The following is a 15,468-nucleotide window of genomic DNA, read 5'->3' on the forward strand; positions in this document are numbered from 1 at the left end:
AATAATACTGAATTAATACTCTCAAAAGCTTCGAATGTATGAGACACCCTGCAGATCTTGAAAATGGTAACGGCATATAATATTCCTAATTAAGCGATACCGTTTAAAAATCATTCAAAAATTATTCAAAATTGCTTGTTTATTGTCACTTTTGTTTTTCCTGTCCAAATATTTCGGCTTGGGCGCAATATATAGCTCCAAACTAGGCATACAACCTCTGTAGGTTCAATAGGAAAACGCTATGGAAGATTGATCACCGAGTCGCTGGAAAGGATTGTGGAGAACAGAGGGGCACGATGGCACAGAAGGATATTACGTCGTATTTGAATTTGGAGCGATTGAAGAAGACGCAGAAGCTCATCCGACTTTATCGATCGAACGAGTGCCTCTGGAATCCAAAGTCACCTGGTTTCCATAGTGGTTCTGCGAAGGATGACGCCTGGCGACAAATCACCCGGCGGATGAACTGCGGCCTGACTCCTGACCAGGTGGAGCTGCAGGTGCTCGGTCTGCGGCACTACTACTCCAAGGAATTGGCCGCCATCCGAAATAGTCAAATTGAGGGTTATAGTTATAGTCCAAGGTACTCCTACTTCGAGGACTTGCATTTCTTGGGAAACTTGGAGGTGAGTGGATGGTTTTTGCACTGGATATTGAATAGTGAACCATTATCTTCTATTTTTACACAGGAGGAAGCTAACTGTCCCATTAAGGAAGGACATTTCCCACCCAATTTTTCGGAGGACACATTCATATCGCCTCTAGCTTTTTTAAGTCCCAGCTGCAGTGAAACCAGGTGCGGGTACACCTTCTACAAGATGATTCTAGAGCCTGAGCCACCAAATGAAGAGTTCTTAGGTGTGCACCATGAAAGATCTACGTCCGGCAATGATCGGTGGTATCCCACTGCGTACTGTGTTCGTTGCAAGCCAGAGGAAGACGAAGATCCTTGTGAAGCGTGCGAGCTAAGAGGTCAAAGCAGTCGTCCTCAATTCGGAAGTAAGAGCTCTTTAGAAGGCGGAGAAAGCGGCAGTACCAACCCAAGGATGTCTAATCGGTATCAGGAACAGGATCAGTCAAATAAATTCCAAAAAAGTGATAGCAAACAGTATCGAACTGGGAAACCATGTTCATGTCCCACGAAAGACAACCCAGAAAAGCGTTCATCGCAAACGCAACAAAATGATGTGTACGTCGGTGCTGACAACTGGGATGGTTACGAGTCCGTCGGCAATGGTATACGCAGCGATAGATGGCCAGGTCCCAGACTATGTTCCCAAAAACGCGGAGAGTGGAAGCCCAGGTTCCGTAAAGTAATCGGCGAGGACAATCAGAAGTCGTGCTGCGACAGCTGGAAGCGAAATAATAATGCCGTGTGCGGGAGACTTCTAGACCAGTTGGCCAAGCAACAGAATCAACCCGGCAGTTACTCCGACGATGGAGACTCCGTTCGGAATCAAAGCTGCGGCTGTACGAAGAATCGCCGCCAGTCAGGCGAGGATCAGTTAAACGTAATGCTGTTGCAGAAGAAGTATAGGGATCGGACTTTGTCGAACAATGCAAACAATCCTACCACCGATCGACACAGCAACACTCAACCGATTTCGGATCAAACTTACTATAACACCAGCCATCCAGTTCCGAACTGTTGTTACTGCACTTATAACCAAGTAAATCAAGACGTTCAGCGCTGCAATATCCATGGATGCCAGTGCATTTACTGCAATCAAACTGTGCCTCCCGCCCACGGTAACTACTACCAACCGCATCATGTCGATCAGAATGCCAGGAACTATTCTCGATCAGCTCCACCAGACGCTCCATATGATGAAACGGTTTACCTGAATGACTACGGACGATCTATGTATCCGGAGCCACAGCATGTGTATTGCATCAATGCGGAGGATGCGCCCACAGATGTGTGGGTACAGGCACAGTCCCCAGATGCCTCTACTAACCCATCCCAGATGCCCATGGCACCGCCTTCAAAGTCTTGGAATCAGGAAAAGGCAACTCGGCCGCTTCAGCCAGCCAAAAAAGGCAATGCCACAGCACCGCCACCTCAGGACCCAATGAAGACATATTCTTCAAAAGCTAGTGCATTAGAAAAGCATGAGCAATCTGGACAGAATCTTATCCCAACTGAGCAAACTAAATCGATGCCAGAGGATTTTCAATCAAAGACCGTGCAAAAATCGAATGATCAAGGTGAACGATCCAACTTAGGAAGAAGATCCTACGGATCCGAAAGTTCCAATTACAACCAAGGAAGGATTCAAAATGAGGAACGATCTCGCAGGGACGGTCCAGATCGTCCTGACCAGAAGAAATATATATGTGAGGATGATAATTGCCCAGTTAATAAACGCCATCAAAACGAGGAGCGTCCTTCAAAAAGGCGATCTCGTAAAGATGATGAAGTTGGTAATAACCATAATTCCAATTATGAAGATTCACCTCCCCCACGACGAAGAAAAGACAATGCCGATGAAGCGAAAAATCAAAAAGTTTTCCAACTTCAAACTGATGACTCCCAGTTAATGGCATGTCCCGCGTATGATCGTCGTGATCCTAAGGAATGTCCCCATTTAAAATGTCCTAGTCCAAAACACCGAGAAGAAGGAGTAGCTCGGAACTCAAGAAATCGCGACTACGAGGAGAATAATGAACGAACCTCCAAGTCTAGGAGGAGCAGTCCTTTGAGAAATACTTACAATGAAGAAGAGCAGCAGGCTCCCAGAGAAAGATCCAGTAGTCATGGCCGGGAGGATAATTTTAGGACAAAGAGAAAATCAAATGAAGAAACTAAAAGATCCAAAAGAAGATCCGATGAAATCTGCAATGACGAAACGTGTCCATTTGGAGTCTTTACATCTAGGCAAAATAAATACCAATCCGAACGTCGAACAAGAAATAGTGGGGAAAATGAGTACTCTAGACATGGCAATGGAACGAATCCGCGTTCCAAAAGAAGAGATAATGATAATCCATGCAATAATGACACTTGTCCATATGCCGATTCCTTGGAAATTAATATGGCCAGGTCGAGAAAACATAGCGATCGATCTTATTCTAAAGAGAATGACGAGGAGGAAAAAATAGCAAGGAGATATAGGAGTGAATCCTCACCAAGAAGGCGATCGCGGGAAAACGATGATTATGAAGATACCGCAAAAAGCTATAGAAGAGAAAGCGATAAGTATAGGAAACCAAGAAGAGAAGATCCTGACTATGATTCAGATTACAATGAATATGGACAGAGAAGATATAACAATCGCTACAGTGATAATTATCCTGAATATCGTACTTCTATAGGAAAGCCAAACAAGTACTCCAAACGAGAGCACAGAAATTCACCTTCTAGATATGCTGAAGGACCTCGTGAAGATTACCGAACTGAATACAAATACAGAAACCATGGAAATACTTTAGAGGATTGTTATTGTGACGATTTTGAATCGGATGAATATGATGCCAATAATCCATATGATGCCTATCCTAGAAGGGAGAACGCTACCGTTCGAAATCGAAATGCTCCAATGGAGTACAATGGAAGAGAATCTTCAAGAAGACCCAAACGGCCCTCGAAGTATGATAACTCGGAGAGCGAGGATATGCCTTACAATAAGTCAGAGCGCATAGATACTAATCGAAATCGTAATGCAGACAATATCACAACGAAAAGGAATCCATCCTATTCCAGAGAAGCTGATCTATACGATTCAGCAGAGGATGACTGCTTCTGCAGCGATGAAGAAATCCCCCACGCAACAGCAAATAGGAACTCTCGGTCGAGTAGAAATGATCGCAGGTCATCAGGTCTTGCCAACAATGGAAAACAAGATAGATCCAGAAGATCCGAAACTACCGAATCCCGAAGAAATGAATCAAGGAATAGTGACAGGGCACCGGAAACTCGTCCTTCAAATAGGGATATAAAAGAAATACAAAATCCTAATAATGCATATGATATAGACATTAAAAATAAAACGCACGACGTAGGTGAATATTCCAAGAACGACAACAGGAACGCTAATCATAACAGTATCGTGAGCCCAGTCTCTGACGATGATTGTATTTGCGACGTGGAAAGTGATCCGAAAGATCCCAAGTCAACTGTGCCGGAGAAACGAAATCAGGCTGGCAGTATATGCATAAATCTAAGCACATCAGTGGAAGACAAAGAACATAAGATGCAGTCATTTGGAAAAGCCAAGAAAACTGCAGAACCAACGGTTATGGTACCCAAATCATTAGATGCCTCTAACAGATTGAGGGAACAAAAGGAGGGCAAGACAAAGCTAGTAACCACCAGTGAAAACCAGTCGTCATCCGCCAAGAAGAATATCCGCGCCAAAACTGGAATATCGCCCAGAGTGCAATCGAGATCCACCAGCCCCGTTCGCCAAACAGGAGCTACGAAGATTCAGCCAGGAGAGCCGGTCAAGAGACGAACGACGACTAGAAGTCCTTCCCAGAACGCCGCCAAGAGAACAATGGAAACTCATGCAGCTGCCAACAGCAAGTTGCCCTTTGATCTAAATTCTGCCGCCTATTTTATTTGCAAGTTACAGGATGAAGGTAACAACCATCAGTACCTGCTTGTGGTGCCCAAGAAGCCGATTGGAACACCCGATGGCCACCGGAAGGCCCCAGGACAGGAGTCTGTGAAGCAGCTACACTGCCCAAGGCAGTGCTCCGGCTTTCAGAGCATGTCCTGGGACGATTCGGCGACCGCGACCCGATCCCAGCCACCTCTGCAATCCCAGGCGAGTGGTGGCCTTTCCATACTGGGCTCCTTTAGGATTCCACCAGTGCTGGCCAGCACAGCGCTGGGCATCATCAAAGAGCATCTCCACAGGAACACCGTGCTTCAAAAGCCAGATGCCAGAGAAAGAGAAGCATTATATCCACCCAGAAGGATGCGGCGCATTCTTATGACCAGACCGATTTCAAGGCCAAGGAGACCAGTACTTCGTCCATCCCACAAAGCTAATGCTCCCATTCTGAAGGAGAACAGAACCCTGCTGCTCACCAGCAATCCCTTTCGAAACTTGAGCTTCAGCGATCACAATCGAGAAGTTATTGTCCTGCATCCGCCGGATCCTGGCTTTCGGCCATCGAAAAACTCCTTCAGCAAGGGCGAAGTGGAGGTGCAGCACATCACAGTGCCCAACGAAGATACCGTTGTGAAGCCCGTGCCACCCACGCCACCTACGAAACCCAAAAGGACATCGGTGATCAATCCATAGCTGTTATGTCCTCACACAAACTCGCCCTCTCGTCATAAAAAAAAAAAAACAGCACCCAACCGAAGCCGAAGGACTCAGCTGCCTTTTTTATTCAATGAGAGGAGTTTTGGCCAGGAGTTCAGGGGTGTCACGCTACACCGCCCACTGTGGTGGCTTCGCAGTTTCGGAATCGTTCGGGGTTAGACCAAAACTTGAAGTACGCCTATCAATGAACTGTTGAGTAATTAATTTATGATCGTTTTTGAAATCATTGAGGCGTAGCCAAACGATCTGATGGCCAATTGAATCTGGGGATCTGTGAATAGTAGTGGGCTGGTTATAATTGGTAGAAAGGGTTAGATGAGTAGCTCATTTTGGATTGAACACTTGGTTCACAATCAAGCGATGCGTTCCATGAATAATGCCTTTGAAATTGAAATTATTTTTAGCATTCAATTAAACATTTCAATTTATTTCATTACATATTTAACTTAATCTACAGTAAGAAGAAAATCACATAACTTTAGTCTAGTATCATCCATCTATGACAAGGATCCTCCGCTCAATCCAAATCCACTATCGCTGTCGCCGAAGATGGTGTATGCAGCGGCATCCACTTCCACGTCCCCGTTGTTGAGAAGATCGCACAGCGCCAGGATGTAGGACTGGGCCATCTGGAGAGTCTCGAACTTGGACAATTTCTGGTCAATGGACGGAGCGGGCACCACTTCCCTTAGGCGCTCGAAAGCCGCATTCAATCCATTCATCCGCTTCCTTTCCCGCGCATTGGCAGCCTGTCGTCTCCTTTTCTGGACCGTGGGACTGAGATTGGTCTGCTCTGGACTGCTCTTCCTACCGTCCGATCCTGTGAAGCTGTTACTCCGCCGTTTGGTCTGCGGCTGGGTGTGCTGTCCTTGCGCCTCCATGATGGGTCCTAGTTCCGTTTGAGTTCCGCCTGCGGCATCCAAGAATTGCCATTCCGGCGATAAGAAAGCCCCCTGTCCGTAATCCTGGCCAGAAACTGGCGGCAACTGGGTCAAGTTGTAGTTGGGACTGCCCAGGTACTGGGAACTGCCATCCTCCTCGGAGGCAGACGAGTAGTAGTAGCTCATTGCAGATCCGAGCGGCTTGAAAGTTTCGTTGCAACTGAAACGATCCGATCGGATCCAGACTTGACTACGGTCAACCCCCGCGAGATGCATTCTACAAATATTTTCACCGCCGTTCTGACCAAGTTTGTGTAAATGGCCCGCAAATGACCCCTGGCCCCAGGATCCTCGCAGCTATTACCATGGCCCGGCCAAAGGATCTCCCCGAGGAGCTGGGGTGACTTAGGGGTTAGATATGTTTCCCTCCCTTTCGCTCGGTGGTGAAACGCCTACACTTCGCCTGTTGCCATCTCTTTCGCGCCAGGCACGCGTCATATCTTGCCAAATTGGTACTATCATGCCATGGGATCTTCCCCTCTCTCTCTCTCCCTCTCCCTCTGTCGCCCATAATTTGTGACTTTCACGCTCAACGGCACACGAGCGTGTGGAGGGGTGGGGGGCTCGGAGCTCGCGAGGATGAGCTACTGTACTGGTTGGCATGGGCCATCAATTAACCCGCTGGCGAACTGCATTGTGGCTCGCGTCTAGTGACCATATGCTGTACTCTGCTGTGCCGTGCTGAGCTGCACCGACCCGACTTTGACTTCGGTTAGGAACCAACATATGGTCGATGCCCATGGCACTCAGTGGTTGCCTTTGGTCCTGGAAATTTGAAGTCCTTGGCAGGCACACGACATTTGCCGTCTAGCCAGTTGTCGAATCAAACTATTAACTCGAATTGAACAGATCTTTCCTTTACTATTAAGTGGCTATGAAAAATAGTCTATTGATGCGTTTGATAATTGCCTTATGTTTCACAAAAATATCTTACTATTACTATAACCATACCATATATATTATGTTTTGTTTCACTACCAAATATGTCTTCTTTTCATAAAGCGAATCGCCAATTATTCAGTGTAAAACATGCTTCGTAAATATGTTGAATAAAATTAATTTTGAAAGGAAGCATTTCATTTATTTCATTAACTAAAAAATAAGTTTTCCCAAAATTCATCAAATGTGTGCCAAATCTGACAAATACTTCTCCACTTTATGTGATTATTGTAAAGTCATTTATATTTTTTGCTGGCCGAATATCTTAAATATGATATTCCTTTGCTCTCAATATTCTTTACTTTTAATCCTTATCTCTGGCTCCTGTTGCTCTGGATTGAAGACCAGTTTGCGCATGTACCAACACTGCACATTGAGCGAAACTATCTTTTTTTTGGCATAAACACTTATTTTAAAGAAAAGCGTGCTTTCATGTTTTGAGTATACAATGATTATATTAGACACTACGTCTAACTAACTATTAGTATAAGTATTCGTTAAATCCTAAAAGATGTACAAAAATTTTTGGTTTACTTTTGGATAACCTTTTTACTCAACACTCATTCAGAACCGTTATAAGTTTATGGTTTAAACTGAAAATTTATATTTTAGGTGTTTTTTAATGTTTGAATATATTTTAAACATTTTTAATACTATATAATAGATAATTGTCTCCGTGTTATCATTACACTCCTCGCATGGAAATCTCTCTCTCTCTCGACGGCTTGTGCTCGGCTCCCATTCGGTTTTGTGGGGAAACACGAGACGAGGACGACAAGGAGCTTCGTGTCCTGATACAGCAACAGGATTAAATATATATGACGAGCCGAGCAGCGCAGTGTTATCATTTGAAGAAAAGAGTTGGTCGCCTGTGAACACGGTGAACTTAAGCATTAGAGGTTTAAGCTTATCAGGATATAGGAGTGCACCCAGCTTACACATCGATAGATAGCTCAGCTGAGCGCGAAAGTAACTGGAATAAGTAAGGGAATCACTGGTCTAGCGAAGCACCCAGCCACGGATGTGTCTGTACTTGGGAGTGGTGGAGCACCTGGTGGATGTGGTGGCCTACTGCATGTGCCGTGTCCTGGAGCTGTCCCTGTTCGCCTGCATGATGGTCTGCGGCTCCATGAGAGCCAAGCTGACCCACGGACCCACCAACGAGCTGGAGCAATGACCAGGACACCAGGAGTGCTGCTAAAAGGATGCGCGCGTTTGTGTGTTTGAGTGTGTTTCGACTAAAATTTAATAAAGGCAACTTTTCTAGTGGCGAATAAATTACAACTCATATGTGCTTGTAAACGATTGTCTTTTCCTCCCGTTGGCTGGCCCTTTGGAATTGAGCCATAACTCAAGATGGCCCACGGCAAGGATGTGGCCAAAGGGACTGGCTGTTTATCCTTCAGCTTCCATTGTTGGATTTTGTTTTTGTGCGGCGTACTCCGTTCATGGTACTTATTAGCCCTGAAGGGGATTATATGGGCAGTAATACAATGCCCATTTGCATGATGATAAAGTATCGACTGGGGGGGCCTTCCATGCCCACATGCTGGGCAATTGTGTGTTGGGGCTTTTGTTTTTGGCGCCTGCAAATATGCTCCTTTTTATTTGGGGAGTAGCCCCCATCCATTTCATAGGATAGTCCTGCTTCGGTATTTATGTAGTTGTTTACAGCCTCCGGCTTGGAACATAAATCCATTCAAATTGTACGTGCAAATGGGAGGACATCATGTTATATTACACACACCCGCAGCAGGCACTTCGAATTTGAGTTTTGAGCAAGTACAATTCATGTTTTGATACATTTTTGATAGCTGAGCAACAAAATCATACCAAATTCCCCTCTGAACATGGACAGCCCAGTAAAACAGCGCCTAAAACCCAAGAAGCTGGACAAACATCCAGGAACTCAGAAGGTCGAGTTCAAAAAGGATATCATCGATGAGGTAGCGGATCAGTCGGTTGAATACGATTACATGAAGTATCCCAGCAATAAAGAGAAGGCAAAACTCCTGAAAGGCGTTAAACCATCGAAAAGTGTCACATTCAAGACGGTGGTGGAGCTGGTGACCTATTCGGAAAACTGGAAGATGAAGATGAGCGAGAGCAGGCTGCGCTCGGAGGATGAGCAGGTGTGGTTACGGATGCTAAAGTCCACTTTCCGATACTCGGGCACCACGTATTTCTGATGCATTTGGACAAGCCTATTAAAAATTTTAGTTTTACTAGAACAATTTAAATAAAATACTACTACTACTTTTTGATACGTTTTCCAATGCATCAGACTTATTCTTATTTTCAGTTTCTTATATTACAATCTAATCATTCTTTTAATCTTAAACTTTAGCTGAAGAGCTCCCAAAAATATCGCAACTACTGACAACTTTCCTTAAAATTATTGTTCGTTGTAAGCTAATAAATTGTTATGTGTTGATAAAAAAATATTTCGAGAAAAACTAAAAATAGTTGGTTTTTATTTTGGAAAAATAATGGTCACAGACAATTTAATGAGAGTTTTTTTTCCCCAATATCATATATTTTATGGCAGGATCTTTATTTACCCAATGCTCGGCATCGCAGCTGGTTGATGATGTTGCAAATGACATACTCGCCGGTATCCTGGCCACCGAACTCCTTGGTGCGAATGCCTTCGTCCATGGTGCGCTTCAGCTCGCACCACAGTGCATCGGCGCACTTATCGTGGCCCAGATGCTGGAAGAGATCCACAATGGTGGACACGATGCCGTATGCACTTAGATTGGCATAATTGGTCAGCGATAGTTTCGTCTGGAGCGGTTTGAAAACGGCATGGTGATCTCCGATCTCCACCGCACTGAAGAGATTAGCCCCGCCACAGACTCCACTGCAGATGGCGGATAGGAATGTGGCATAGCGTTCGCTGGCGAAGAGGCAATCGAAGTAGGTGGGCTCCGTCATCAGCCGGCTGATGGCCTCCTCCACCTCCATGAGCTCCAGCTCCAGGCAATCCTTGTAGTGGCAGTGCAAGCGCTGTGCGGCTTCCACCAGTGAGCCATCGCTAATGGGCCACTCCTTGGCCTTGTTGATCAGCGTCACCCGTTTCCGGCCCGCCTTTGCAGCCGCCTTAAAGGCGTACCGCAGATACTTGTCATTGCCTTTTTGGGAGACGACGGACAGGGCCTCCACCACTCCCTCCACGGGTGAATATTCCAGTTCGTTGAAGATACCCATGTTGTTCTGACCGATTAACTGGATGTCCACGCCCGGAAAGCGGCACTTGAAGCCGGGAAAGCTGCGTGTCCGGGTCTTGAAGACGTACAAGTCCAGATCATTGCAGATCTTGAGCGCCTTCTGCTTGGCTTCCGCGTCCGCCTGATTGTCCACATGAACGGCGGTTCTGTTCCGGAGCACCGAGTGGAAGTACTCGTCATCTTGGCCAGCTTCGATGACTTGGACCTCCACAGGGACGCGGCTGCTCGAAAGCAGGGATGACACGAATTGGGCTCCCTGCTGGCCAATGATGGTGGTGCCCGTGACCAGAGAGACCGTATTGATTCCACCGTACTTGGACTTGGGCAGCACATTGACCGGATCAGCTCGAGCGTCTCCTTTTGCGTAGGCCGCTCGCACACTGCCGTGGATCTCGTCTGCGAAGTGGCGGACGCTGATCCTGGCCAGCATCGACTGAGTCACTTTCGGGCATCTTAGCATTATTTTAAAGATGAATCCTAGGAATGTATCTGCTAAGTAAGCAAGTGACACAAATTGCCCCCACAACTGTATACACAAATATTTTGAGATCCTATTCCTAAGTCCGAGTTCCTAAATTAGTGTAAAAGAATGAAATTTTTATTGCTATTTTTCAGCTGAGTAACGGGTATCTGATAGTCGATGCACTTAACTATAGAATTCTCTCTTGTTTTTAAATAAAGCGCCGTTTTCGGGCAGATTGGTGTGACCAAGGCTTGCTACCCTAAAAATCGCTTAAGATTCCATTTCATACTTTTAGTTCGACATTAGATAATAGTGGCTATGTAAAATGATGTAGAAGAGTTTTTACATTTCTACATTTTTAGAATAAACATTTTTAAGACAAAAAAGAATCATTGTAAATGTATTTTTAAACTGCAATAGTCATTATGTTTTTGAAAAGCCCACCGGAAATGCACTTAGAAAATGAAGCACTTGTTTAGCGCGAACTAAAAGTAACGGAAAGGCCGGCTTCCGGTTGCCATGGATTTTTGTTAAGTTTTCTGTAATTTTGGTGAGTAAAAACTCGGTGAAATGGCCTCCTCCAGCGCTGTAGAAGATGAGCATCTAACGGATTCCGATTTAACCGACGATGAGGGTGAGTTTGTGTCACTATTTCCCCTAGAACTTCTTTTAATCCTGGAACCCAGAGCGCAGCGTGGAACCTCGTCAGGAGGAGATCCGTCCGGAGACCCCAAAGCCATCGTATAGCGACGAGGAACTGAACCAACTGGTGGGCTACATTCAGCGGATGAGTGTGTTGAGCTGCTTGGATCACAGGGACTGGCAGGAGGGAACTCTGGACATCATCCGCGGCTGGCTACTGGAGGTTCACGAGCCCCTGCTAACCATTTACTACGACAGGGATGCCCTAGCCGCCTGCTTGGGCATGCCCTCCATGTGTGTCTCGGATCTGAGTTACTTTCGCCGCGAACCGAATGAGATTTTTAGCGTGGAGGGATTTCACGATGAGATTAACTTCGGCACCTTGACAAGCGATGTGGATGGCTGCTTGATGGAGCTACTCGATCGCTTGTACGTCCCCTTCTTCCGGAACTATCTCGAATGGAATGCCACGGTGCGTAACCGTTTCTGTTCCAGCATGGACAGATTCCTGGCATTTCTCAGCGGAATGCACCATCAAATCTCTGGGATGTCCGTGATGTACGTCCCCTTTGTCATCAAGGAGTTGACGGCTGGGCCCGTTGATAGATACTTGGTCGGCAGCCTGGAGGGCATCGCTCTCTACTGGACCACACAGATTCGAACTTTGCTGGCAGACGATACTTTGACGGTTCCACATGATCTGGTCACCGTTCGGGATGAGTTTGAGTTCTGGGAATATCGCTGTAAGTTTGTAACTGTTGCGCCTGTAAAGTATATATAAATTGAAGATGGTGTTCTCCTATTTAGATGAAGTCCTTCAAGGAATCAATGATCAATTGGCTCATTCGGATGTTCAGAAGGTTTTGTTACTCTTGCACAATGCCCAATCCGTGCACATGCCACAAATGGATGGACTTATTGAGAGGGCCAGAAAGGAGCTTCATAAATCTCTGTCGAATATTAAGTACCTTCATCTGCTCATTGAGCCCTGCTCCAAAATCGATGCGGCCACAAGCCCGGCGGATTTGACGAAACTTTTACCTCGCATTATCCACCTCATACGTTTCATTTGGCTGAATTCGGAATACTACAATACAACTAGGCTAATTGCTGCATTGTTTCGGAATTTGAGTAATCAGATCATAAGGTGAGTATTACATGAATCACACAAGTGGATAATATATACAACATTATTGCTCCTTACAGATTCTGCACAAAGCAAACCAAAGTGGAGGAGATCCTCTCGGGCAAACCGCGTTTCGGCATTAGGATATGCAACGTGGCTATTGAGTGCTGCCTGACTTATAGGGGAATCTATGATACAATTTCCAGAGATCTTGCCCAGAAACACACACAAATGCCGTGGGAGCTGGATGAGGGACTAATCTTTAACCACATCGACGCCTTTGTGGAACGTCTGAATGATGTGATTGACATTTGTGAGTCCATGATTGTGTTTGGCCGACTGGATGAAAACGGAAGCATACCCAAACCCGTATTTGGCGGAACCTGTGGCGAGGAGCTGGAGAAGATTGCGGAAAGTGTGGAGGTGCAGTTTCTGGACACCTTGAACAAGCTACAGCAAAACTCGCAGGCATATATCCTGAATGTCCATCGCGCGGATTGGTATGCAGATGTGGCTGGCTTTCGCAAAAATATGCAGAAACTGGAGGAGACTGTCCAGAGGCTGATCTTCAATGTATTCCAGCAAGTGTCCAATGTTGAGGAAATGTTGGAGGCTCTGCAGGCCATGCTATTCTACTCCTATCGCCAGAGGGGAACACTGAGAAAAACATACTTAAAGGAAACAAGCAAGCTGTGGAGGATGTTCTCCAAGGAAATGGATGCTACGTCGAGAAAATTGTTAGAGGAGCAAAGCCGAGAATCCTGGTTATCAAAACACGTATCCATAGCTCTCGGCTATCGGATTAATCTTGAACGCCTGACATGGCTAAGAGATCGGTTGAAGAACTCCGAATGGTTGCCGGCTGTTAAGGAATCATCTCCGGCTTTGGCCAAATTCGATGCACTGCGTCACGAATTCCAAAAGGAAATTCGACTTGCATACGATGACTGGGTGGCCAAGTGCTGTGGCTTTTCGGGAGATCTTTGCCAGCGTTTGGATCGTTATCTAGTCGTGCGAAGTAAGAAATTCAAGGGACTTTTGGAGTGCAATATCGATGCCTCCGTTCTGGAACTGTGTGAGCAAGCCCAGCATTTTGAGCGAATGGGCTTCGCCATTCCCAGCACAATGAAAAAACTTTACGAAAGATACGATACTATAAGATCGTTATATAATGGTATAATCAAACTGGCCTTAAGTCACAATCGCATTCTGGCTGTTTTGAGCGATAGGGAACGGAAACTCTTTCGTCCTCTGATCCAAGCGTGTGACCGCCAGCTTGCTCCTGGGGTATTTAAGATCACCTATGGCTCCGAGTTCAACGAGGAATTTTTTGAAGATGGAACAGAGTTTATCGCTGAGTTCCAGGAGTTAGTTCTTATATTCAAGCGCGCTAATCGCGGCGTGGCCAGGATTTGTGAGAAGATCTGCGGCACTTGTCTGCTGCATTTTGCATTTTCCGGCTCCGTGGATATATCTGTGTTCCAACAGCAGTTGTCCAGCAGGCTGAGTTCCTCCGGTGACATCTTAAGGAGCTACTACAGTCATGTAGTGGAGCTACTGTCAGCCTTTAGTGGGCAATTTCAATCGGTGGATGACGAAGTGAGTTTATTAATTATAATAAAATTGAAAATCTTTTTTGTGACACAATTTAGTTATATGCCAGATGTCTGCGGAATGGATTGCTTATGTGAACGATATGGATGACATGCTAGCCAGCTCCTTGATGACCAGTGCTCGTGGATCATTAAACAAACTCTATGAGGCCCTTCATTGCGATGCGGATATGGCATCCGCTCCCATTATTGTCGTCGAATCGGATGTGAAAGATGGTCGGATTGTCTTTACTCCCGACATGGATGCCATTGGAGATATGATCAATGGAATCGTGGACAGTATACGCAGCATGTTGGATCAGTTTCCGCGATTGGGTTATAAACTAAAGCTCCCAAAGAAGCAGCAACGCCAGGGATTCGCTAGCGTTTTTCGGGAGGATCAGGAATGCTCTGAATTGATGAGAAGCATTCAAGCGGAGATTGGCATTCAGCGGGAGGAACTAGCTAAGTACGAATCGGAGTGGAATAAGAATCGTGTTCTTTGGCAAACGACAGAGGAGGAATTCCGGCAACGCCTTATGTCTAAGTCTCGAACGGCTGGCGTCTTTGAAGGCGGAATTGAACACTACAGTGCCCTGGCGGACGATGTCATCTTCGAGGATGCCATCACTAACGTTTACTTTATCCTGATCAATCAGAATGCACTGAAGAGCACTATGCTGGATTGGATCGAGAAGTGGCAGGCTCTAAATATTAAAATGCTGCTGGATCATGGTAGCAATTTGATGGGAGGTATGTACCTCTTAACAACATACTTATAATTCTGAGAAGTTATGTAGCTAAGACATTGAACTAGGATCTAATCTATATTTTATGTAATTTTAGCTGTTTACCGATATATGCGACGCAACGAGCGTAATGTGATGAAGGTTCCTCGTACCATCCGTGAAACGGTGGCTGCCAAACAGCTCTTTGAAAAACTCCTGAAGGATGTGCCAGTGAAGCAGTCCGCATTTACTCCGATGCTGGAACTCTTCGTTCTGCTGCACAAATACCAGGTGAAGCTTAGCGAGGAAACATTTGAGCAGGTTATGGGATTGGAAACGGCTTGGCTGCATTACCTTCAGGTGCTGGAGGAAGCGGATGAGATGCTGGACAATGAGGACAGTGAGGCCAAGTTGCTATTGGCCAAGCACGGCGAAAAGTTCAAGTTGATATTAAAGGATTTCCTGGAGGATTTCTATTCCAAATTACCCAAGAAATAGGAGTATCATAACTATTATCATAAGTGATAATCA

General features: G+C 45.7%; 6 protein-coding genes and 1 non-coding gene across 9 annotated transcripts, besides 1 other annotated feature; 4 read left to right on the top strand and 3 right to left on the bottom strand.

Annotated features, from left to right (window-relative positions):
- Positions 1 to 98: 98 nt before the first annotated feature.
- On the top strand, positions 99 to 5,640 carry CG33017 (uncharacterized protein). Of its 3 annotated transcripts, NM_001299553.1 has the most exons (3): positions 99 to 626; positions 690 to 4,521; positions 4,575 to 5,320. In NM_001299553.1, exons 1-3 carry the CDS (start codon positions 297 to 299, stop codon positions 4,577 to 4,579), a joined length of 4,167 nt encoding a protein of 1,388 aa, NP_001286482.1. In that variant the 5' UTR covers positions 99 to 296; the 3' UTR covers positions 4,580 to 5,320. The 3 variants fall into 3 exon arrangements, with proteins under 3 accessions (NP_001286482.1, NP_001286483.1, NP_788375.1); NM_001299554.1 differs by having other exon boundaries at positions 690 to 5,640; NM_176195.3 differs by having other exon boundaries at positions 690 to 5,320.
- A 29-nt stretch (positions 5,641 to 5,669) lies between these two features.
- cato (cousin of atonal) lies at positions 5,670 to 6,381 on the bottom strand. Its single transcript, NM_057996.5, has one exon. It carries the CDS (start codon positions 6,341 to 6,343, stop codon positions 5,774 to 5,776), a length of 570 nt encoding a protein of 189 aa, NP_477344.1. The 5' UTR covers positions 6,344 to 6,381; the 3' UTR covers positions 5,670 to 5,773.
- A 1,618-nt stretch (positions 6,382 to 7,999) lies between these two features.
- Positions 8,000 to 8,455, top strand: prim (primacord). Its single transcript, NM_137264.3, has one exon. It carries the CDS (start codon positions 8,178 to 8,180, stop codon positions 8,331 to 8,333), a length of 156 nt encoding a protein of 51 aa, NP_611108.1. The 5' UTR covers positions 8,000 to 8,177; the 3' UTR covers positions 8,334 to 8,455.
- A 479-nt stretch (positions 8,456 to 8,934) lies between these two features.
- Positions 8,935 to 9,614, top strand: CG15705 (uncharacterized protein). The gene is made up of 2 exons (NM_137265.2): positions 8,935 to 9,288; positions 9,504 to 9,614. The coding sequence occupies exons 1-2, from the start codon at positions 9,007 to 9,009 to the stop codon at positions 9,534 to 9,536; spliced, it is 315 nt and encodes a 104-aa protein (NP_611109.1). The 5' UTR covers positions 8,935 to 9,006; the 3' UTR covers positions 9,537 to 9,614.
- CG7755 (uncharacterized protein) lies at positions 9,615 to 10,931 on the bottom strand. The gene has a single exon (NM_137266.3). The coding sequence runs from the start codon at positions 10,844 to 10,846 to the stop codon at positions 9,710 to 9,712; it is 1,137 nt and encodes a 378-aa protein (NP_611110.2). The 5' UTR covers positions 10,847 to 10,931; the 3' UTR covers positions 9,615 to 9,709.
- Positions 10,932 to 10,999: 68 nt separating this feature from the next.
- Positions 11,000 to 11,063: a mobile genetic element.
- Positions 11,064 to 11,419: 356 nt separating this feature from the next.
- On the top strand, positions 11,420 to 15,435 carry CG9068 (uncharacterized protein; the record flags this gene model as incomplete). The annotated part of the gene is made up of 6 exons (NM_137267.1): positions 11,420 to 11,483; positions 11,536 to 12,234; positions 12,299 to 12,638; positions 12,698 to 14,216; positions 14,281 to 14,962; positions 15,056 to 15,435. 6 exons carry the CDS (start codon positions 11,420 to 11,422, stop codon positions 15,433 to 15,435), a joined length of 3,684 nt encoding a protein of 1,227 aa, NP_611111.1.
- Positions 13,782 to 14,239, bottom strand: asRNA:CR43728 (antisense RNA:CR43728). Its single transcript, NR_073880.1, has one exon.
- Positions 15,436 to 15,468: the final 33 nt, after the last annotated feature.

Source organism: Drosophila melanogaster, chromosome 2R (assembly GCF_000001215.4).
Source record: "Drosophila melanogaster chromosome 2R".
In the NCBI taxonomy this organism is placed as follows: Eukaryota; Metazoa; Arthropoda; class Insecta; order Diptera; family Drosophilidae; genus Drosophila; species Drosophila melanogaster.

Coding starts and splice junctions, on each gene's coding strand:
- CG33017 (NM_001299554.1), top strand. CDS start 297: ATGGCACAGAAGGATATTACGTCGTATTTGAATTTGGAGCGATTGAAG. Junction 627..689: donor ATTTCTTGGGAAACTTGGAG/GTGAGTGGATGG, acceptor ATTTTTACACAG/GAGGAAGCTAACTGTCCCAT.
- cato (NM_057996.5), bottom strand. CDS start 6,343: ATGAGCTACTACTACTCGTCTGCCTCCGAGGAGGATGGCAGTTCCCAG.
- prim (NM_137264.3), top strand. CDS start 8,178: ATGTGTCTGTACTTGGGAGTGGTGGAGCACCTGGTGGATGTGGTGGCC.
- CG15705 (NM_137265.2), top strand. CDS start 9,007: ATGGACAGCCCAGTAAAACAGCGCCTAAAACCCAAGAAGCTGGACAAA. Junction 9,289..9,503: donor TGCGCTCGGAGGATGAGCAG/GTGTGGTTACGG, acceptor CTTAAACTTTAG/CTGAAGAGCTCCCAAAAATA.
- CG7755 (NM_137266.3), bottom strand. CDS start 10,846: ATGCTAAGATGCCCGAAAGTGACTCAGTCGATGCTGGCCAGGATCAGC.